The 23,137-nt window shown below is 42.0% G+C and overlaps 1 protein-coding gene across 8 annotated transcripts in view; it reads left to right on the forward strand.

Annotated features, from left to right (window-relative positions):
* The window catches only part of ATP2B3 (ATPase plasma membrane Ca2+ transporting 3), a 210,096-nt gene that overhangs the window by 119,431 nt on the left and 67,528 nt on the right, over positions 1-23,137 (forward strand). For 5 of the 8 annotated variants that reach the window (XM_060763177.2, XM_060763171.2, XM_060763172.2 and 2 more), the window contains exons 4-7: positions 532-729; positions 1,765-2,022; positions 2,581-2,706; positions 3,999-4,124. In XM_060763177.2, coding sequence (XP_060619160.2) covers positions 532-729; positions 1,765-2,022; positions 2,581-2,706; positions 3,999-4,124 — 708 coding nt within the window. Of the gene's footprint in view, positions 1-531; positions 730-1,764; positions 2,023-2,580; positions 2,707-3,998; positions 4,125-19,678; positions 19,718-23,137 lie in introns of all 8 variants that reach the window. The other 3 variants (XM_060763174.2, XM_060763169.2, XM_060763170.2) reach the window with 1 other exon arrangement.

Below are 23,137 nucleotides of genomic sequence, written 5' to 3' on the forward strand. Positions count from 1 at the left end.
ATATCTGCTTTGAACTGGATTATCTGAGTCCACGTGGCTGTATAATCCAGTTCAATGTGGATTTTATTCAGCTGTGTGGAAAGGGCCTGAAATGTAGTCCACAGCACTGGTAATCATTGGCGGTCTCCTATCGAGGTGCTGAAAAGGGCTGATGCATCTTCAGGCCATGAAGGGCCCTTCTACACCACCATATTTTTCAGATCATCTAAGCAAATAATCAACATTCTCTGCTTTGAACTGGATTATCTGAGTTTACACTGTTCAAAGCGGATAATCTGAATTTTATATGGCAGTGTAGGAGGGACGGTAGTCTCACAAAAAAACATAGTCCTCTTGTATCTGCTATCATGCACACTTCTTTGTTCTTCTGGTACATTTCATTTAAACTTCATGCACAATTTTGATGAATGTCAGAATAGATAAGAAGGAAAGGATTTGTGGTAAGCTGGACAGTTTCTTATAGTGGTGAAATTCGTCTTGTCTCCTGATGGCAACTTGGTCTTTCTCTTGCTCTCTCTCTTCTTTCTCCAGGTCTATCAGACAACACAGCTGACCTGGAAAAGAGAAGACAGATCTACGGACAGAACTTCATCCCCCCAAAGAAGCCCAAGACCTTCCTACAGTTAGTATGGGAGGCCCTGCAGGATGTGACACTGATCATTTTGGAAATGGCTGCCATCATCTCCCTGGGGTTGTCTTTTTATGCCCCTCCAGGCGAAGAGAGTGAAAGTGAGACATGGCTCTAATATATTGTGGCATTAACTCTGTATTTTGAAATTTACCAGTAGCTGCTGCATTTCCCACCCTTGGCTTAAACTCAAGTCATTAAGTTTTCCCAGTTTTTTGTGGTAAAATTACATAACTCGGTTTATATTCAGGTCAGCTTATGCTTATATATACTTATATATGGTAAGTCAGAACAGGTCCACTTTTTAAGCATAACTCCAACCACATTTTTTTTAGTTTTGGATAGCATAGGGAAGGGCTGACATCCCTGTAATGTTTATTTTGCTGTTCAGAAAGAGTTCATACCACTTTCTGTCCCTTTGATGACTGGATTTTGAAAAATCTGGATTGTAGTGAAAATAAGGATTGGTAATAAAGCTTCAGTAAGACACCTTTTCCCATGATAACTCTTACAGAAATGAATTTCCTTTCCAAGGAGTAGATGTTTCTCCAACCTCCTATTGTCTCACCTCTGTTTGTATCTAGGAGTCAGATGTGTCAGATATTTGTAACTTGGGGACTTGGGGTATAGGATTAGAAAATAGTCTTGCAAAAGCAAAACATTGTGAACTTACTTATTTGGATTTGCAGCTCTTATAATCCCCTCTCCATTATAGGCACTGTTATGCAGAATGGCAGTTCTGTGAGTTGTAACCCAATAACGTAACTTTCTGATCTCTAGTCTGAAGAGTTGTATGACATTGTACACGTGTATTAAACAGCCACCTTAATGATTTTCTGACTCTTAAGAAAAAAATGAGTATAATGGCCTGCTGAAGCCATTAATAATTGAACAGGTTGGTTATATGGGGATCTGTGGCTTCAGCGTGCCATTCTGTGGAAGACAGCTTGGAAGTAAGCTGAAAGCTAATGAGTTGCCCCAATCCAGGACTTTTCTAATGTGTTGAACTACAAGACTTTATCCTCCTGAGTCAGTTTGTCTGTTGGATTAGCAAGGGCTGAGTGATGATCTGATCTTGTTGATATGGAGGAAACCCATTGTCCAACATTGTCTTTTTTCTTTCCCTTGTTTCCCAGACTGTGGGAATGTACAAGCTGGTGGAGAAGATGAGGGCGAATCTGAAGCGGGCTGGATTGAGGGTGCTGCCATCTTACTCTCGGTGATTTGTGTAGTTCTCGTTACGGCCTTCAATGATTGGAGCAAGGAAAAGCAATTCCGAGGTCTGCAGAGCCGCATAGAACAGGAGCAGAAATTCACCGTTATCCGTAACGGGCAACAGGTTCAGATTCCTGTGGCTGAACTGGTTGTAGGGGACATTGCCCAAATCAAATATGGTAAGAGACAAGAAAAGGGGTAGGTTATTGGCTGAGAGCTTGCTGAAGCCATGGCTTACTACAGGGAAATTGCTGAACAATCATTGGGGACAAGGAATTTCCATTGTCAAAGCTTTCACCATGAAAGCAACATCTAGAGTGAGAAAATGAGAGAGGATCACCTTGGTAGCTGCTCCCAGGCTCTGGAACTCCCTTAAAAAGTCAGCTGATACTCTCTTCTTGACCCTATGATCCTAGACAAGGTTGCTAAGGATGTCAAGGATATGAGATTGGTCTTTACACCTGCCAAAGTTTCCCACCCTTGTAATAACTAAGGTACTAGGTTGGGTTCATGGAATGTCTCCTGAGAAGTGAGCTCTGCTGACTCCTATGGGACTGAATCCTCCTGTAAGGTCCAACCAGAGTTTACTCATTCAGTCAGCTATGTAATGACTCGCCTTTTGACAAATGATTCAGCCAATTTTCTCTAGGGCAGAACAAGCCTGACTGCCCCTAGATAGGTATGCATTGAGATTTTTTCCCTCTAACCTGTTTCTCTCTTACTTCCCCTCCCCAAAGGTGACCTGCTTCCTGCTGATGGGGTGTTAATCCAGGGGAATGATCTCAAGATTGATGAGAGCTCCTTGACGGGAGAGTCAGATCACGTTCGTAAATCTGTGGAGAAGGATCCCATGTTGCTGTCAGGTGAGGGACACAAGAGTGAAATCTGCACATCCTGAAAGCCAGTAAGCCCCAGGAAGTTGATTAAATCACTTGCTTATAGATTCCAAATAATAACAAATGTCCCAGCGCTATGGAAATCTATTGCCATATTAATAAGTCTGTGCAGAACCCCTGTGAGAAGGCTGTAGATCTACCCTGCATGGGGGCTTTGCAAAGGATCCTGGTACATATTTGAAAAATGCACGTTCATATGTGATGTTGCCCACAAAAACTGAGTGAAGTGTTGAGTGAAATTGTTTCTGGGAATTATGGCCATGTTCTAGCAGCATACAGCCTGGAAACTACACAACACTCCAGTGATTCTGGCCTTCGACAATACATTGTCCTATGACTGAATCCTGTAAAGAAGAGACATGTCAGGCAAGCTGTCATCACTGAAAAGGATCAGCCCAACCATTAGTTAGAGTGAGGCACAGAACACAAAGCAACTGTCCAGTGATTCCTACTGAGCCCTTCAACATTTCCCAAACTTGAAGGTCAGAGTTTGTGTAGCATGTGGCCTTTTGGGCAGACCCTAAACTCATCTGCCATTCACAGGGATGGTGAATGATAACATCTTATTCGCTATATAGGAGCCCCCTGTGGCACAATGGGTTAAACCCCTGTGCCGGCAGGACTGAAGACCAACAAGTCGCAGGTTCGAATCCGGGGAGAGCGCGGATGAGCCCCCTCTATCAGCTCCAGCTCCTCATGCGGGGACATGAGAGAAGCCTCCTACGAGGATGATAAAACATCAAATCATCCGGCGTCCCCTGGGCAACGTCCTTGCAGACGGCCAATTCTCTCACACCAGAAGCGATTTGCAGTTTCTCAAGTCGCTCCTGACACGACCAAAAAAATTGCTATGTGGAAACATGATTCAACTGCTAGCCTTTGCAACGTCTGTATATGTAATGGTGAGGGCTTCCATTTTGCTTCAGGTACAAAAATTTCTTGGGTAGTCCTCAAAGCCCCTGATAAACTACTGAAGGAAGCTTGGGGTTCCATGGGACGGATCCTGAAAGGTTTTGCTATTAAAAGGGTCATGACCAATCCTGTTGCCTTTTTGGCAAGGTACACTCATCAAGCCTCTTGGGCCTCATCTATATCTAGATAGACTTTAGAGTAATGACAATCTACCTTATGCCCATCCCAGCCTACAGAATCTGGAAACAAATCTAAGGGAGATGACCCTCCTCCTCCTGACTCGGTTTCCAACTAGCAGGAATGTCGCTTCCACATATGCCCTTCTGACTCTCCTTTGGATTTCCCAGGTACCCATGTCATGGAAGGCTCTGGGCGGATGGTCATCTCAGCTGTCGGGGTCAACTCCCAGACTGGGATTATCTTCACTTTGCTGGGTGCTGGTGGGGAAGAGGAAGAGAAGAAGGATAAGAAAGGTAAGGCCTTACCTCTGGGCTAGGTAAGCTCCATCATACATCAAGTATCTTTTGTGCCACATTTCATGCCATATCTGCCATTTTATTTGCCAAAGGAAGGTCCATATAGTCAACTTCATTTGCGTCCATCTCTCCATTAGCAATGTTTTTGGAACAGGCAACCTTCTGGCTTATCATGATGGTGTTAATCTACAGACACAGTCATGATCCGAAGTCCTAAAGCCATCTCCTTCTAGTCAATGGAGCCTATTTCACCCTTAGTTCCCCATGAGCAAGTGCTTTTCTTTCAAGCTTCTGATTCTTCATCTCATCCAGAAAGATGCCACTCAGATCCATCCATACACCTTCATCTCTCCTGAACCTATTGGAAAGGAAGCTTTGACACACTGATAGAATTTGTGGGCTATAGATTTGGAACTCATGCTGCTTGTTAGGTCTTGAATAGTGTATTGGCCAGGGATTCTCCAAATGGTGAAGAGCAGACTCAACCTCTCTAGACCTTGCAGGTGATGTAAAATGCATGCCTTAAAACCGCTGTTACTCTGGACCACGTAGCTTTCTTGCTGGGAATGGGGAATATGGGGTCTTGAACATGTTGGACTAAAATTGCCACATACCCTTGATGACATAGCCAATCATAAGTTATCATGGGAGGTGTAATACAGTCCTATTTGGAAGGCCACACACTTTCTATCCCCGGCTTACTGGCATTTCTGCTCACCTTGTGCCTCTCTCCACCCTTACTGCTTTCTCTGGCTTCTGCATCTCTGAAACCACTGGCTTGTAAGTGTTGTAGACCTTGTTCACTTTCTTGCTGTGGTCCATTCTTACTCCTCTTGCCTGGGATATGATCCTCTCTTTAGTTTGCACACCCAGATGACAAGTCTCCCTTTGTCAGGAGCTGCCTCTTGACCTGCTGCAATGCTCACATTGTCCTCTGGATCTAGACCCCTTGAATGAATCTAAAGGGTTGCAAGGCTGTGGATAGCTGATGGAGGCTGTTGTGAAAATATTTTTTCACACCCCTGCCCCCCTCCACTCAATTGTTGGTCTGTGACAGATTGGCATGGTGAGTAGTTTACCACCAGTAGGTTTCCAACATCTATTAATTTAGATTTTGTGCAGCATTATCATTTTTGTTGAAACTCACTGATTTTTATGATGGATGTAAAAATCAATTGATAAACATTACTACATCAATTGTCTCAACCTTGGAGGAAGGCAATGGCAACCCCTTAGGAATCCTGCCAAGAAAATCCAGGAATAGGATCAATTTGCAGTGGCAAATTGTGGCAAGTTCTTGGTGGTATGGGCATACCAAATCACCTTGTCTCTCTCTTGAGGAATCTGTATAAGGACCAAGTAGCAACAGTAAGAACTGACCATGGAACAACAGACTGGTTCAAGATTGGGAAAGGTGTACGGCAGGATTGTATCCTCTCACGCAACCTATTCAACTTGTATGCAGAACACACCATGCGATGTGCGGGGCTTGACGAATGCAAGGCTGGGGTGAAAATTGCTGGAAGAAACATTAACAACCTTAGATATGCAGATGACACCACTTTGATGGCCGAAAGTGAGGAGGAGCTGAGGAGCCTTCTAATCAAGGTGAAAGAAAAAAGCACAAAAGCTGGATTGCAGCTAAACATAAAAAAACCCCAAGATTATGGCAACAAGAATGATTGGCAACTGGGAAATAGAGGGAGAAAACGTGGAGGCAGTGACAGACTTTGTATTTCTAGGTGCAAAGATTACTGCAGACACAGACTGCAGCCAGGAAATCAGGAGACGCTTACTTCTTGGGAGGAGAGCAATGTCCAATCTCGACAAAATAGTAAAGAGTGGAGACATCACACTGTCACCGAAGATCTGCATAGTTAAAGCAATGGTATTCCCCATAGTCACCTATGGATGTGAGAGCTGGACCAGAGGGAAGGCTGAGCAAAGGAAGATAGATGCTTTTGAACTGTGGTGCTGGAGGAAAGTTCTGAGAGTGCCTTGGACTGCGAGAAGATCCAACCAGTCCATAAAGGTAAAGGTAGTCCCCTGACATTAAGTCCAGTCATGTCTGACTCTGGGGTGTGGTGCTCATCTCCATTTCTAAGCCGAAGAGCCAGCGTTGTCCGTAGACACCTCCAAGGTCATGTGGCTGGCATGACTGCATGCCAGTCCATACTTCAGGAAATAAAGCCTGACTGCTCATTGGAGGGAAGGATAATAGAGGCCAAGATGAAGTACTTTGGCCATATCATGAGAAGACAGGAAAGCTTAGAGAAGACAATAATGTTGGGGAAAATGGAAGGAAAAAGGAAGAGGGGCCGACCAAGGGCAAGGTGGATGGATTGGATCCTTGAAGTGACTGGCTTGACCTTGAAGGAGCTGGGGGTGATGACGGCCGACAGGGAGCTCTGGTGTGGGCTGGTCCATGAAGTCACAAAGAGTTGGAAACGACTGAACGAATGAACAACAAAACTCTGCAGTGGTTTGAAGGGACACAGCAACTATTGAGAAAGACAGAAACATGTGCACAACATTTTTCCTACTTCCAAGAGACCTCACTACCTCTGAGGATGCTTGCCATAGATGCAGGCGAAACGTCAGGAGAAAAATTGTCTCCAGAACATGACCATATACCCCGGAAAAACCTACAACAACCCATGTGCACAATAGTTGGGTCTCATGCCCCCTTTTGCATCAACCCCGTTTGTGGATCTTATCTCCTCTCTGTAAGGGTAACTATCCCAAGACATATCTTCACCCAGCACCTGACTAAGGATTGGAAAAATTATGGGCTATTTTTGGGCCAGTAGCTCCCATAGCTGGGGGATTCTGGGATTTGCAATCTCAAAAAGGAGCTACTTCAAGCACTCTACATAACAAAGTTGCCCATTGGATATTTTTTTCCAGCTAGATGAGAGATTCTGATCCATAAACAGCAAGCCCTTGCAGCTGGGAAAACCTCAAAATGACCCAGTTATGTGGTGGGGATGATGGGAGCGGTGTTGATCACATTGCATTTTCCCACACAATTCCACATGATCCTGTAGGAAAGGGTGCTTATTCCTTAAGAAAAAGCCATTTGATTGGTGGCGCCTGCTCATGTGACGGGATCACTGAGATGTTCTCTTGGCTAACTGACTCCCACACAGGGATAACTGACTCCCCCGCAGCAGAGATAATGTCTAAAGGGCATAACAGTGTAATTGCATTTCATTCGGTGCTTTTGGCTCAATATTGTGGAAGCTTGACTCAGCCTGCAGAATTATGGCTCATCATTTTTCGAGTCTGACTCAGAAACAAAGCTGGTCATGACTGTGGCATTTGACTCTGTAGCGGTTGGGTCTTCCGTGCAACAGGAGTTCAGGCGATTAACCGCCTCTACTCACATAAGCTGTAGCGACGCTGCTAAAACATTGTTCATAGTTCAGAAAGGTACCCAGTTTTTCAAAGAAACATAACCACAAGGCAAAATCTTTTCACGCTTTCAAATCACGCCCCTGCTCCATTGCTTTCTGATAACAACCAATGATTTGGTAGTAGCAGAGGTGGTTGCATCCAAAATTCATCCTGACCCACAATTATTCCTTTTTTTTAAAGCCTACCACCACCATTGAATTCTGATCTATGGAAATGATTGACATGAGCCACATATTTATTTATTTATTTAAAACATTTATATTCCGCCCTTCTCACCCCACAGGGTGAGCCTCCGGTGGCGCAGTGGGTTAATCCCCTGTGCCGGCAGGACTGAACACCGACAGGTCACAGGTTCGAACCCGGGGAGAGTGCGGATGAGCTTCCTCTATCAGCTCCAGCTCCTCATGCGGGGACATGAGAGAAGCCTCCCACAAGGATGATAAAACATCAAAACATCCGGGCGTCCCCTGGGCAACGTCCTTGCAGACGGCCAATTCTTTCACACCAGAATCGACTTGCAGTTTCTCAAGTTGCTCCTGACACGACAAAAAAACAAAAAAAAAAGCCAGATGGCCAGAACTGAGCAAAGACTCCAAGATACCGACGTGGGAAAGCCTATATATACCTCTTTCTGTGTGCAATTGTCAGCCTTGTTAGTGTTTAACAGCATGGAGTATTTGCCATATATGTGTTCTGTGATCCACTCTGAGTCCCCTTCAGGGTGAGAAAGACAGAATATAAATACTGTAAACAAACAAACAAACTTGTGGGGAAAGGTGTTCACAGCAGACCTAACTTCACACCAGGGCTTTAAAGCAGGCATTTCTGCCACCTGCAAAATTCTAGGAAATGTAGTTTGGCAAGACCTGTGTAGTTGGTAAGTCAAAAGTCCCCACCCTAAACTACATTTCCCAGAATTCTGCATGTGGCACAAATGCAAGGCTGCATGTTTTAAAGCCCTGTTATGATAATGTCAAATGTTGGAAGTTTGTTTGGGTAAAGACATCTGCAGTTGTGGTGAGACCACATAATAGGCCCTGCTCCTTATTCATACCAAGCTGATCTTAATTAAATATGTGCCAGAGCATAACAAAACTGATCTTAACTCAGTGTTCCATATGAGTAGCAAACCTCTTTCTAGATAATTTAGTCCGAGTCAGTCTTCCTCAATCTAGAGAAAATTTCAGATGCCATAATCTGTAGGAAACACAGCACAGAAATGTGAGTTGACCACCTTGATTCAACCAATTTCATGTTTCTTACTAACATTAATACAGGTTGAGTATCTCTTATCTAGTATTCCAAAATCCAAAATACTCCAAAATTTAAACTTGTTCAGATGGGTACCTAAAATAGTGATGTCATTGCTTTCTGTTGCCTCCTTGTGCACAAAACTCATTTTATTCATAAAATTGTTTAAAATATCATGTTTTAAAATTACCTTCTGGCTATGTATATCAGATGTATATATATGAAACATATATGATTTTTATGTTTAGATTTGGGTACCATCTCCAAGCTATCTCATTATATGTATACAGATATTCCAAAATCTAATTTTGGTCTCAAAGATTTTGGATAAGGGATACACAACTTGTAGATAACTTCCATAGATAGATTCATCTTCAGTGGTTTGTGACCGAGCAGCATCACAGTGAAGACATTCCTAATGGACTCTACATTGTAATGAACTAACATTCTGTTGAGATTAATTTCACAATTCAGCAGCAGATCAGTTGCACAACTTCAGCGCTTTCCAGTAGCTTCTTCCTGCACAGTATTTTCAGTCAGCTGCTCCCACAAACTCTTTTACAGGCACTTGAGCACATGCCCGGCCATTGTCAGTTTTACTATTGTTTTCCCCTCCAATCTAGATGACACTACAAACTTACCACAGCACACGGTTATATCTTGTCTTTGTAGACAGGTTCTTTTAATCAATTACATAGAGCCTTCGACGAACAGCATCACAGCACAAGGAGAGAGAATACACTGTACATGACTTCCTTATCTACAATTCTATACAATTACACATAGCAATCTCTGATTGGTTCCCAACTCATTAACTTAACTCAGACCCAGGATTACATCATTCACAATCACCTGGACTAGGCCAGAACACATTCCCCAAATGATTCCCTATATACAGTTAATGCATGACTCAGCATTTCCAATAGAAGCCCATTAGTCGTGCATGATTCAGCTATATTACATTACAATCTATTGTAAAACCTGACACATTCAACCAATATAGCCTATAGTCCACATATTGAGTTTAAGCTTACCACGTGTGGCAACTCATTTAGACTCAGCAAATTAAACTTGCACGTTTCCCAGTAGCATGAAAAATGTATATTGTCTCTCAGCTCCATAACTAAGGGTGTGTCCATGGGGATCCCATTGTTCCATTCCATGCTTCATTCCTAACTTTAACCCTAACCAACTTTCCCTCATTTCTTTCATTTATTTACACCATCAACATTCAAAGATTTTTGCTTCTGACTCCTGATATGTGCATGTAAAAGTTTGCTGGAAATTTTGGTAGCATCTGCACCGCTGTGCCAAAAAACATTCATCCTTTTTTGCCTTTTCCCTGGCATGAATTTAGAGGGAAAGCCATTCATGGTGTAGAAACCAATGAGCCCAAATGGGGGGAAAAGCTGTGGATATGGAGAAAATACAGTATATTGGCAAGTACCTGTGACATTGTCAACCTGCACTGGGGCAATTTGTATGTGGAGGGTTAACAGATCTGCTTTTTGAAATAAGGGGATAAATGTCTTTGAGAATAAATACCTGCATGATATTTATGAAAAACCATTTGCAAAGCCATAGATTGTGTGGCGGTGCCAATGGTGAGTATGAGATTATGATAATTCAGGACATTTTGGTGGGGAAAACAGGGGAAAACAGCCTTGGTGATAAGCATGCCATTCACATAGGGCCTATCCTCAACATATGCTTTGCCTGGAATACAAATGCAGTTTGTTTTGCTGATGCGAGTCCCTTCTCTGAGCTCCACCACGTTCTTGCGCTCTTGCCTTTTTGCTACTAAGTAAACACATTTTTTAATTTTATTTTAGCATATGACATTTGGTTGCTGCTTTTATGAACTTAAGTCAACAGCATTGCCCATATTTTCCTTCAACTTTATTGAACATTTAATCTGCTGCTGTGCTGTCCTAGTTTTTATTTATATTCCTTAATACTTAATTTCTTTATAGTTTATCTTATTGGGCTGGTATCTACAGCCACCTCAAACTAATGGTTGGAAAGACAGGGTGGAATGTGTGAAACTCAAATGTTCGTACAGAAATACAATCACCAATCTACATAAATAAAAATGTAATGTTCGTTTGTGGGATTAACATAACTCAAAAACCACTGGACGAATTGCCACCAAATTTGGCCACAAGACACCTACTAACCCAAGGAGTGACCATCACTCAAAAAAATTGATTTTGTCATTTGGGAGTGGTAGTTGCTGGGATTTATAGTTCAACTATAATCAAAGAGTATTCTGAACTCAACCAATGATGGAATTGAACCAAATGTGGCACATAGGACTCCCATGACCAACATAAAACACTAGAAGGGTTTGGTGGGCATTAATCTTGAGTTTGGGAATTGTAGTTCACCTACATCCAGAGCGCACTGTGGACACAAACTATGATGGATCTGGACCAAACTTGGCATGAATATTCCATATGCCCAGATATGAACACAGATGGAGTTTGGGGGAAATAGACCTTGACAATTGGGATTTATAGTTCACCTACAATCAAAGAGCATTCTGAACCCCACCAACGACAGAATTGGGGCAAACTTCCCACACAGAATCCCCATGGCCAACAGAAAATACTTAAAGCCATCCAGTCCAACTCCCTTCACCAGGGCAAGAAATCGTAATCAAAGGCCTCCTGACAAAGAGCCATCCAGCCATAGATATATATATGATTCACACACAGAGAAATATAGTATAATAGATTTGAAAGAAGGACAATTATATATTGCATGTTCCAGAGTAGACAAACCAAACAATCTCCACATCAACACTGACAAAGAAACAGCAAGAAATACTGTTTGCCCACAAGCATAAAGAGATTACATATATTTTAAACCAAAACTTTCTCATTACTTTATTTTCCACATCACCAAACTGGGCCACAGCAATGCGTGGCAGGGGATGGCTAGTATTCTGTATTGCTACTTAATTACATATGTGTAACTAAGTAGCATCTCCTAGCCAGATCTTTCTCAGTCTCCCAGCGAAGCCCATCTTAAGAATCAGCAGCCAGAATTGATGAAGGAGATCTGTTTAACTGCTGACTGAGATACAAGGAGGATGCTGTTTCCAGGATACTTACCACCAGCAACAAAGCTGCCATAACAATGGTTAGAGGGGTCTTGCTTTGATTGTTGCAGCCTTGCTTGTTGGTGAGGAGGGGATGAAAACATATCTTCCTTGCACCCCAATCAACAGCTGAACAGATCATCCTTGCTCAATGCAACCTCTGGCTTTTCAGGTAGACTGAGAGAGCATTTACAGTGTGGCAATAATGCTATGATTGTGGTTATTTAGTTCTACTGAATATAGATCAGGTGCAGATCTGTTACTCTAGGGCCATGTCTACACAGTGAGTTCACATAATACATAAGCCAGATGCACAAGCAGACCCACTGCGTCTAGCTGTTAACCAGCATCAAGGAAGCATGGGATTGATGTTGGTGAGGTGGACAGCTGGATCAGGCTGGATCTGATCTGTTCAGTTTTCCACACTGGCACCACTGCTTTGCCGCTAGCAAGCAGCTCTTTTCCAGAGGCTCACTGGTGACATTGCATTTCTGCTGAAGTCATGTCGGGCAACAAATCACATGATCAGAAATGTGCCAGTAAGCCTCTGGGAGATGACTGCTTACTGGTGCTGAGGTAGAAGTAGTTGTGATGCTATGTGAACAGCCAAAGGGATCCTAGGGTTTGATCGGAGCAGCTCCGGAGCCCTTTAAACTGGAGTTTCCAGTGATTGCAAGCATGCTCTAAGTTATGAATTCATAACTACAATACAGAACGCTAGGTCATGTCTGTATGGCAGTTTGAAACCTTGTGCACTGTGACTCAATGATACCAGATTTACAGTTCTACACTGTATTTCCTCTTGATGGAATTGTTGACTTGGTTTATATAATAATAATAATAATAATAATAATAATAATAATAATAACAACACTTTATTTATACCCCGCTACCATCTCCCCAAGGGACCCGGTGAGGCTTACATGAGGCTGAGCCCAAAATACAACAATACAAGCAATAACAATAACAATACAGGCAAATTAAAAACAACAAAACAATAACACAAGCATTATCAATAAGACAACACACTTTAAAATCTATGGGTAGGCCAAATGTAATTAAAATTAAAAGATTAAAAAATAATGCTGGACATGGGCAAAAAAGTGATGGGGCGGTTTGTGGGAACATACGAGCAGACCTAAAACAATATAAAGTGCTTTGGAGGACAAAGTGCTATGGGATCATTATTCTGGGAAGGCACACTGGAACAACCACGTCTTCAAGCTCCTCTTAAAGACTGCCAAAGTTGGGGCATGCCTGATGTCCTTAGGGAGTGAGTTCCAGAGTCGAGGGGCGACCACCGAAAAGGCCCTCTCTCTCGTCCCCACCAATCGTGCTTGTGATGCAGGTGGGAGCGTGAGCAGGGCCTCTCCAGATGATCGAAGAGATCATGTGGGTTCGTATACAGAGATGCGGTCATGAAGGTACTGAAGTAATGCAGCTTCACTCATTCCTCCACAAGCACCCCAATAATAATAATAATAATAATAATAATAATAATAATAATAATCTTTATGTATACCCCGCCACCATCTCCCCAATGGGGACTCAGAGCGGCTTACATGGGGCCAAGCCTGGACAACATGTTACATCAAAATAAAACCAAAACATAAACAACAAACAACATCATCAAAATTACATAGGAAAAAAAGATATGAATACAGTAACAAAATAGCATTACATTTTATTTAGGATTTATTTATCAAAAAATATTTATATCCCAATATTTACTATGGATGTGCAAGGTGGTGTGAAGACAAAGAAATAAAGGTTTGATCAATTTCCAAATTAAAACAATAAAATAGGTAAAGCAGGATGAAAAATCCTGAAAATAATCCCACTTCTTTCCCCCAAAGTGAATTTAGTAAGCAAATGACCTTGTCAAGGACAACAAAGAAGCTGGGAGCTGGGATTGTCAAGTCATTTATTTGAACTCTCTTGATGACCCGGGGGGGGGGGCAGTATAACACTCTTATTATACCATCATAATAACACACTTTTTGGAGCAGCATATGGCCACTGCAGGGGGGCAGAAGAGCAAGCTTGTCTTTATTGACAGAGAAACCTTGCCTCCTGTCTCTTAAGTAGCTTGGAGGCTGCAGGTACCTGCCCCACAGATTTGGAGGTCATCATTTATTGACCTGTCAAGGGTCAACAGTACTTCCTTTCTATACTGTCTCACCTTAGCAGATGAAAACCAGGATATGTGGCCAAGTAATATCAGAGTCTGGTCTAAATAGCAAACATTGGAATCACAGAGTTGGAAGAGACCTCATGGGCCATCCAGTCGAACCCCCTGCCAAGAAGCAGGAAAATCACATTCAAAGCACCCCCGAAAGACAGCCATCCAGCCTCTGTTTAAAAGCTTCCAAAGAAGGAGCCTCCACCACACTCCGGGGCAGAGAGTTCTACTGCTGAACGGCTCTCACAGTCAGGAAGTTCTTCATAATGTTCAGATTGAATCTCCTTTCTTGTAGTTTGAAGCCATTGTTCTGCGTCCTAGTCTCCAGGGAAGCAGAAAACAACCTTGCTCCCTCCCCCCTATAACATATTTATACATGGCTATCATGTCTCCTCTCAGCCTTCTCTTCTTCAGGCTAAACATGCCCAGCTCTTTAAGCCACTCCTCATAGGGCTTGTTCTCCAGACCCTTGATCATTTTAGTCACCCTCCTCTGGACACATTCCAGAGGACACATTAATATGTTTGCTTTCAGCTGAGTCTACAGAGAAGAGGAAGATTCTACCTGCTTCTCTTTACCCTTCTGAAATCTTCTTGTAACTCTTCTCTGTTTGCAACAATTAAAATGAATCAAGAAGAAAGAGAGAAAGGGGGAAGAGGAGAGAAGATCAAAGAGTGGATCAAAATAGGATTAAGTAGGGCTGTTCCTACAAAATTGGGACAGTTGGCTTATTGGATCAGCCAGAACCTGCTCCTAGTGTTTGCCTGTTTCTTCATTGGTTTCTATAGTAGTTCTTTGGGTGTTGTTGTTTTTTTGGTAGTGGTTTGCCTCTATGATGGAGGAGGAAGAGTTAATGAAGAGGAAATGGCTGGGAAGGAAAGTTTAAACCTCCCGTGCTTTGGTCTCAATAGTCTTGATTCAGTTTTGGCTCTGCATGCGATTTTTTAAAAGTAAAGAAGAAACCGGGCTGTATTGCCATGTGCTTCTGGAATATGGTCATACTGCCTGGAAAACTCACAGTAACCCAGTGATTCTAGCCATGAAAGCCTTCAACAACAAATCAAACTTAAATTACTTTGCACAGTATGTGTGCACCTTAGAATCATAGAGTTGGAAGAGACCTCATGGGCCATTCAGTCCAACCCCCTGCCTAAAAGCAGGAATATTGCATTCAAAGCACCCCTGACAGATGGCCATCCAGCCTCTGTTAAAAAGCTTCCAAAGAAGGAGCCTCCACAACACTCCAGGGCAGAGAGTTCCACTGCTGAACAGTTCTCACAGTCAAGAAGTTCTTCCTCATGTTCAGATGGAATCTCCTTTATTGTAGTTTGAAGCCATTGTTCTGTGTCATTTATTTATTTTATTTATTTACAGCTTTTATATCCCTCCTTCTCACCCTGCAGGGGACTCAGGGCGGATTACGGTGTACACATATATGGCAAACATTCAATGCCAATTTTTGACATACAACCTTATACAGACATACTCAGAGGCTATTTAACTTTTTCTGGCTGCCAGGGGAGCTGTCGCTTTCATTGTCCATCTGCGACGCTGATGAAGCACTTCCGCATTCCCTGCATGCTTCCCCGCAGGAATGCTTTGCTGGAGTCTTCTTTATGGCCTCATAAATCAGTTAATTTAGCCTCCCCACACTTTTTTTAAAGGTGGTACCTAATTTTCCTACTTGACAGATGCAACTGTCTTTCAGGTTGCAAAGGTCGACAACAGGCTACACACAATTGGTTGGAAACCCACTCCAACCCGGGCTGGCTTCGAACTCATGACCTTTTGGTCAGAGTGATCTTAATGCAGCCAGCTGCGCCACAATCCCGTCATAGGCTCCAGGGAAGCAGAAAACAATCTTGCTCCCTCCTCCCTGTGACTTCCTCTCGCATATCATATCACCTCTCAGCCTTCTCTTCTTCAGGCTAAACATGCCCAGCTCTTTAAGCCACTCTTCATAGGGCTTGTTCTCCAGACCCTTGATCATTTTAGTCGCCCTCCTCTGGACACATTCTAGCTTGTCAATATCTCTCTTCAATTGGGGTGCCCAGAATTAGACACCTTAATCCAGAGTGATTTATTTATGCTTCCCAACAGATCTTCCATCCAAGTAGTAGTGACATCCATAAAACCTCAAAACAGTCTATGTAGAATGTCAAAATATAATGTCAAAAGAGCATATAGTATGCTAATTAACAAAATCCCGAGTATATAGCTCAATTCAGTGGCCCAAAACAAAATCAAAAGGAGCAACCGCTCTCAAATGTAACAGTTCCAGGTCTAAACAAGGGTACCACTGTATATAGGCTTAAGGGATACATACAATGAGGTAAATCATACACAAAGTAAGCATAGAGTCATGAGGCTATATTGAAGATGGAGCACCACTCTCAAAAATCTTCATGGAATAAATCCAAATTAAGTCCAGTGAAAATGGAGCACTGCTTCTCAAAATAAGTCTCTGTAGGAGAAGTCCGAATGGCATTCAACAGGGGTGCCCGGGTATTTTTGTACCCTGTTTCGGGGAAAGAGATCCCCTTCTTCAGGAGTTGAAGTAATCAGCAACTCTAGACTCTTATCTATAACAAGATATAACATAACATAGAGTAACAAGTATTCTCCAGCAAAATTACAGAAGTAAAAATAATCCATACAACAAACATGTATACTCACATCATGCCAGATAGCATTTACAACAAATGACTCTGCTAGTAGTACATTCACACTGCGAGTACTTCTGTAGGTTCATCCACAGGTTTATAAAGGGTAATTTGAAACTTAAAGGAAACAGCTAAAATTAAGTGACTCATTAAGTCCCTGAGGGGAAAAGGTTTTCAACTTAAAGGTCCAATACATTTCCCTTTGGGATAGTAGTTTTTCTAAGTCCATGTGGGGTTTTGGAATGATGCATTCCAGAGCACAAAATTTAAAGGAGTTAGGTGAATGTTTGTATTGTGTAAAGTGTGAATATAGGAGGGACTCAGTAGATAAACATTTTATTCTGGATTTATGTTCAGACATTCTAATTCTCAAAGGTCTGGTTGTTTTTCCAATATACCACAAACCACAGTTACATGTTAGAAGGTAGATAAGGTTACTGCTATTACAATTGGAAAAATGTTTGAGTGTGGTGCCCACTTTGTTCCTATAGTTGTGTACCTCCTTAGTTTTCCATGATTGCGGACAGCACTTACAGCGTCCACAGGGGTAATGGCCTCTCAAAGTGCTTTTAGGTGTAGTAGTAGTAGTAGTTAAATCTGTATGAATTAACAAGTCTCTTATGTTTTTAGTACGCCTATTACCAAAAATGGGTGGTTTTTGGCAACCTGGAATATCTTGGAGAAGATGCCAGTGTTTTCTGATGATTCTGGTAATCTGTTTGGAATAGTGCGATAGTTCTTGTGTCCAAATAATTTGATTTTTTATGGGTTTGGGGCATTCTTTCAGTAAGGTAGTCCTATCTATTTTATCAGCTTTGGTTAATGCTTTCCTTATTACATGTTTGGGGTAGCCTCTATTTCTGAACTCATGGCTTAAAGTGACACTTTCCTGAATAAACTGTTCCTTGGTGCTTGAGTTCCGTTTAAGTCTGAGGAGCTGTGAAAATGGAAGATTGGTTTTTAAACTAAAATGGTGGAAGCTGTTGTAATGAAGATAAGAATTTTTATCTGTGGGTTTTCTAAAGTTCTTGACTAAAAGTTTATTGTGATCTTTATAGACTGTGACATCCAGAAAATTAATATGTGCCAGGTTGAAATGGCTGGTGAACTTAATAGACGTATGTATGGTGTTGATCCAATTAGAGAAACCTACTGCGGCCTCGGTTGATTTAAATACCATGAATATGTCATCAATAAATCGTCCATAATATATAATATTGGTGTGATACATATTTGAAGATGAATTTAATAATACAGTGTTCTCTAAATTTGCCATAAATTTGCCTTATCTACCTTCTAACATGTAACTGTGGTTTGTGGTATATTGGAAAAACAACCAGACCTTTGAGAATTAGAATGTCTGAACATAAATCCAGAATAAAATGTTTATCTACTGAGTCCCTCCTATATTCACACTTTACACAATACAAACATTCACCTAACTCCTTTAAATTTTGTGCTCTGGAATGCATCATTCCAAAACCCCACATGGACTTAGAAAAACTACTATCCCAAAGGGAAATGTATTGGACCTTTAAGTTGAAAACCTTTTCCCCTCAGGGACTTAATGAGTCACTTAATTTTAGCTGTTTCCTTTAAGTTTCAAATTACCCTTTATAAACCTGTGGATGAACCTACAGAAGTACTCGCAGTGTGAATGTACTACTAGCAGAGTCATTTGTTGTAAATGCTATCTGGCATGATGTGAGTATACATGTTTGTTGTATGGATTATTTTTACTTCTGTAATTTTGCTGGAGAATACTTGTTACTCTATGTTATGTTATATCTTGTTATAGATAAGAGTCTAAAGTTGCTGATTACTTCAACTCCTGAAGAAGGGGATCTCTTTCCCCGAAACAGGGTACAAAAATACCCGGGCACCCCTGTTGAATGCCATTCGGACTTCTCCTACAGAGACTTATTTTGAGAAGCAGTGCTCCATTTTCACTGGACTTAATTTGGATTTATTCCATGAAGATTTTTGAGAGTGGTGCTCCATCTTCAATATAGCCTCATGACTCTATGCTTACTTTGTGTATGATTTACCTCATTGTATGTATCCCTTAAGCCTATATACAGTGGTACCCTTGTTTAGACCTGGAACTGTTACATTTGAGAGCGGTTGCTCCTTTTGATTTTGTTTTGGGCCACTGAATTGAGCTATATACTCGGGATTTTGTTAATTAGCATACTATATGCTCTTTTGACATTATATTTTGACATTCTACATAGACTGTTTTGTGTTTGTACTGATACCCTACAAGTACTCTGGGATATTGTATATCCATAAAACCTCCCCAACATTACCTAATTAATCTTATATGTAAAGGTATACAATTCCGTCTTGTTAAATTGCAGTATAACTTGGTTCTGCCCTAGCAGAAAGGTATTAATTGCAAGTAAATTGCTCTGCCAATGAGACATCTACGTCTTCTTCTGATATTTGTTTCTGCTACTACTGGGTTAGGTGAGTATTTTAGGGGAGAACACAAAGCTGTTGATTTATTTCCTCGCAGTAGCCTCCGTAATAGTGGTCCCTTTCACACTACACATAGAGTGGTATGATTCCACTCTAACTGTCATGAATCCTAGAGTTTGCCATTCAGGGAGGAGTCTTTAGGATTCTCATGTAAAGCGATACTTTGGAGTCTGTGGCTGAGCTACAAAGCCTGGGATTCAATAAGATGCAGTCAGGATTGTTACAGTGGAATCATAGCACTGTACTTGGGAAGTGTGAAAGCGTCCTGTCTCTGCACAGAGCACACTGGCTGGGCTTAATGGGGGCACAAGGGGGACACTCCAGTCATCTGATTAATGTTGTTTCTCTCTCCTCCCTGACCCTTCCCACACCTGACCCCTGCCTCATCTTCCTCCCCATGCTTGGTCCCAATCTCCTCTGTCCCATGGTCCCATCTCATGCTGGCTTCTCTTAGATGCCAAGGCAGAGGATTCTAGCACCAATGGCACAGGGGGTATGTGCAAAGGCCTGGGCTTCCCATGTACGCAAACAATAACCCACATATCAGATCACCTATGGAATCCACACTTGAGGTCTCTTTACACATCAACACTTCCTCCATCAGGATATGGACTAAAAAGAGTCTTGCAGAATCAGACCAAATATCCACTGACAGTATGGCATAAGGTTTAGGGTACTGGACTGAGACTTGGTGACCACGATGTCTAGTTCCTGCTGAGCCTTGGCACATACCTTGAGCCAGCCAGTCATTGTCTCTCAACCTGATCTATGCCACAGGGTTGTTGTTGTGAGGATACAGGAGGTGATGGTGGTAATGTACCTTGTCTTGTGGTCAACAAGGGAAAGATTAGAGTGCAAGTGTAACTGATAAAACAATCTATATAAATAAAAATGTAATGTTTGTTTGTGGGATTAACAGAATTCAAAGACCACTGGGGGAATTGACACCAAAATTGGACACAAGACACCTAACAACCCAAAGTATGTCCTTCACTCATAAAAACACTGAAAAACACAGCAGAAAGAACTTAAAAAGCCCCCAAATGCTAAATGACGAAAAGCCAAATGACAATACAGAAGAAAAGAAAGAAAGAGGGGGAGAAGGGTAGAAAAACAAGGAAGGAAGGAAGGAAGGAAGGAAGGAAGGAAGGAAGGAAGGAAGGGGGGAGGGAAAGAAAGAAAGAAGGAAAGGGAGAAAGAAGCATGGAAGCAAAGAGAGAAGGAAGGAAAGAGGTAAGGAAGGAAGGAGAGAAAGAGGGAGGAAAAGAAAAAGCGGGAAAGAAGGAAAGTTAGAGAAGGAAAGAAGGAGAGAAGGAAAGAAAAAGGGAAAGAAGGAAGAAAAGAGGGAGCGAAGGAAGGGGGAAGATGTAGAGAAAGAGGGAGGGAAGAAACGAAGGAAAGAGAGAAGGAAGAAAAGAGAGCAGAAGAGAAAGAAAAAGGGGAAGGAAGGAAATAGAGGAGGAAGGAAGAAGGGAAAGAAAGAGCTCAAAAACCGCTATACAAATTGCCACCAAAATTGGCCACAAGACACCTACTTACCCAAGGAGTGACCATCACTAAAAAAATTGATTTTGTCATTTGGGAGTTGTAGTTGCTGGGATTTATAGTTTACTTCCAATCAAAGAGCATTCTGAACTCCTCCAATGATGGAATTGAACCAAACATTGCACACAGGACTCCCATGACCAACAGAAAACACTAGAAGGGTTTGGTGGGCATTGACCTTGAGTTTGGGAGTTGTAGTTCACCTACATCTAGAGAGCACTGTAGACTCAAACAATGATGCATCTGGATCAAACTTGGCATGAATATTCCATATGCCGAAATATGAACACAGATGGAGTTTGGGGGAAATAGACCTTGACATTTGGGAGTTGTAGCTACTGGGATTTATAGTTCACCTACAATCAAAGAGCATGCTGAACCCCACCAGTGACACAACTGGGCCAAACTTCCCACACAGAACCCCCACACTTAAGGCCATCCAGTCCAACTCCCTTCACCGGGACAAGAAAACGTAATCAAAGCCTTCCTGACAAAGAGCCATCCAGCCATAGATATAGATAGATATATATGATTCACACAGAAAGAGATATAGTATCATAGATTTGAAAGGGACCCCTACAGAAGGACAATTATATGTTGCATGTTGCAGAGTAGGCAAACCAGACAATCTCCACATCAACACTGTCAAAGAAACAACAAGAAATACTGTTTACCCACAAGCATCCAGGTTATAATACAGCCCTTATATGAGCAAACCAAAGTGATCAATTTACTTAAAAAGTGAGTTCAGTACCTTGGAGAGTTCCTTTAAAGCCTACATTAAAATCTGGATTCACTGAGTCAGGGTCCTTCCATACAGCCAAATAACCCAGAATAGGCAAATAATCCACAATATCTCCTTTGAATGGGGTCCACACAGCTATATAATCCAATTCAGTGTGGATTTTATACAGCTGTGTGGAAGGGGCTTAACTGACATGTGAAGCATCAACTGGCACTGTACCAAAGGGAAACCCAAAAGCAAAACATGAAGGTAGCAAACTCAGAGGGATAGCACCTATCCAACTACATAACATACTTTCAAGGCCATCACATTCATCCTGGCAAAGTTTTAATTATTGCTGTTCTTTGATATATAATATGTCCTAAATAGGGAAAATGTGGAGCCCCTGGTGGTGCAGTGGATTAAATATCTGTGCTGGCAGGACTGAAGACCGACAGATCGCAGGTTCGAATCCGGGGAGAGCGTGGATGAGCTCCCTCTATCAGCTCCAGCTCCTCATGCTGGAAGATGAGAGGAGCCTCCCACAAGGATGAGAAAACATCAAAAACATCCGGCCATTCCCTGGGCAATGTCCTTGCAGACGGCCAATTCTCTCACACCAGAAGCGACTTGCAGTTTATCAAGTTGCTCCTGATATAAAAAAAAAGTTATTGTTACCCATCAGACAAGGAAAACAAGTAATCCCTTGCCTGCAGCTCCCACCATTCTTCACTCTTGCTATGCTAGCTAAGGAGGCTTCTGGGAGTCACTATCAAAAATAGCTAGATATGAAGGAGCTTCTTTGAGAGGAAAGCTACAGCTGTTGTGTGCATTTCTCTTTAAATAGCACTAGACCTCTTAATATTGATTGCTGTACTGACACATGCTTCATTTCCCATAGCCTCACTCATCTTATATGTTGAGTCTCCCTATGTGAATTTAGTACTTGAAATGAATTAGAGTAAGGTAAGATGCCATTCCCGTTCTTTACAGGATAAACTATATATGCTCAACAGATACAGTTTAGTCTGGTGCTCAAGGTGAAAGTAGACCATGAAAATGAACAAAATCTGGCTACCGGTATTAAAAAAAAAAAAACCTCTAAAATTACAACAGCACAACAACAGAGAGGAAACAAACAAGGACATCTAATCACCTCTCAACAAAAGTTTGCTCCAGGCACTCTCAGGCCATTATATGCTAATCAAGATGGTTAGTTGAAACATTCACACCTAGCTCCAGCAAACAAGAGTCCTTTGTCCCACCCTAGTCATTCCACAAATATATAAACCCTTTTTCCTAGTTCCAACAGACCTCACTGCCTCTGAGGATGCTTGCCATAGGCGAAACGTCAGGAGAGAATGCCTCTTGACCATGGCCATATAACCCGAAAAAACCTACAACAGCCCAGTGATTCCGGCCATGAAAGCCTTTGACAATACATTGAACCATCCTATTTCCTCAGGCCATGTTCACTTTTACCACTGTGCTGCACATCTCTGAGATATGTTGCTTATATGCCTTTAAACATCTGCGTTATCCCTTCCAATAAAATAGAATTTGGGAAGCTTCAGAATTCTGTGCTTAGCATGACCATTGGTGGCATTGCTTATGGTTTCCAAGTTCTGTGGCCACCCACACAAC

Source organism: Anolis sagrei, chromosome 2, assembly GCF_037176765.1.
Source record: "Anolis sagrei isolate rAnoSag1 chromosome 2, rAnoSag1.mat, whole genome shotgun sequence".
In the NCBI taxonomy this organism is placed as follows: domain Eukaryota; kingdom Metazoa; phylum Chordata; class Lepidosauria; order Squamata; family Dactyloidae; genus Anolis; species Anolis sagrei.